The sequence below is a fragment of the Eimeria tenella genome, genomic scaffold, assembly GCF_000499545.2.
Source record: "Eimeria tenella Houghton genomic scaffold, Eth_scaff3291, whole genome shotgun sequence".
NCBI lineage: Eukaryota > Apicomplexa > Conoidasida > Eucoccidiorida > Eimeriidae > Eimeria > Eimeria tenella.
The window spans coordinates 1,067-1,939 of NW_013543116.1; the positions used below are offsets into that span (position 1 = coordinate 1,067).

The window sequence follows — 873 nt, forward strand, 5'->3', positions numbered from 1 at the left end:
TTTATGCCGAGTAGCTCCTTATCCTTGGTTGTCTGCCCCCGGAGGGGAGCCATGCCTTGAAGCAAAAGGCACGCTTACCTCTGCTGCTGCTGCTACTACCGCTGCTGCTACTGCTGCTGCTGCTGCCACTGCTGCTGCTGCTACTTGTGCTGCTGCTGGTGCTGCTGCTGCAGCTGCGGGTAGGGACTACGAAGCGCTGCGGGGCGCGCGGCAGCGGCTGCTGGAGTGGCACATTTCCAACACGGAGTATTCAACTGGGGCCGACGCAGACGACATTTGCCTCGCCACCTGGGACCAGGTGCTGCTGCTGCTGCTGCTGCTGCTGCTGCTGCTGCTGTTGATGGTGCTGCTGCTGCAGATGCTTCACTTGCTGCTGCTGCTGCTGCACGCGCCTGTGCCTTCTTTCTCAAAAGTTGCGATGCCTGCGGCGGCTGGCCCGGAGTTTATATGCGGCATCGAATCTTTTGCTGCTGCTGCTGCTGCTGCTGTGCTTATTTGGTTGCCATTATGTTTTCTTAATAGCAAAGTGGCAATCAGCTGCTTCGTCAGAAGATAATAATTGAATTGTAGAAGGGAAACAAAGCACTTGAATAGCGAGTATTGAAATAAAACATTTTGACGATAAAGAATTAGTGAAACACGATATATTAAAGCCCCGCTGCATGCTGTTGCTGCTGCTGCTGCTGCTACTGCGCGCAGGATGATGCAACTGGGCTGCCCGGGCGGCACGTGATGCTGCACCGCGGCTACCGCTCTCTTGTAGACTGCCTTGCTGCTCCTCCTGCAGTTGCTGCAGCAGCAGGTGCTGCGGCGCCGCCCGCAGCAGGCCCTGCAGCAGCAGCAGCAGGAGCAGCAGCAGCAGCAGCGCGGCTC

The 873-nt window shown here is 57.3% G+C and overlaps 1 protein-coding gene across 1 annotated transcript in view; it reads left to right on the forward strand.

The window, feature by feature from the left end:
• ETH_00042615 (flavin-containing amine oxidase domain-containing protein, putative) overlaps positions 1-298 on the forward strand; it is a gene marked incomplete at both ends in the record, with an annotated part of 897 nt that extends 599 nt beyond the window's left edge. Inside the window, one exon of the mRNA XM_013376253.1 lies at positions 174-298. Within this exon, the coding sequence (XP_013231707.1) occupies positions 174-298 (125 nt within the window). The remainder of the gene's footprint in view (positions 1-173) is intronic.
• Positions 299-873: the final 575 nt, after the last annotated feature.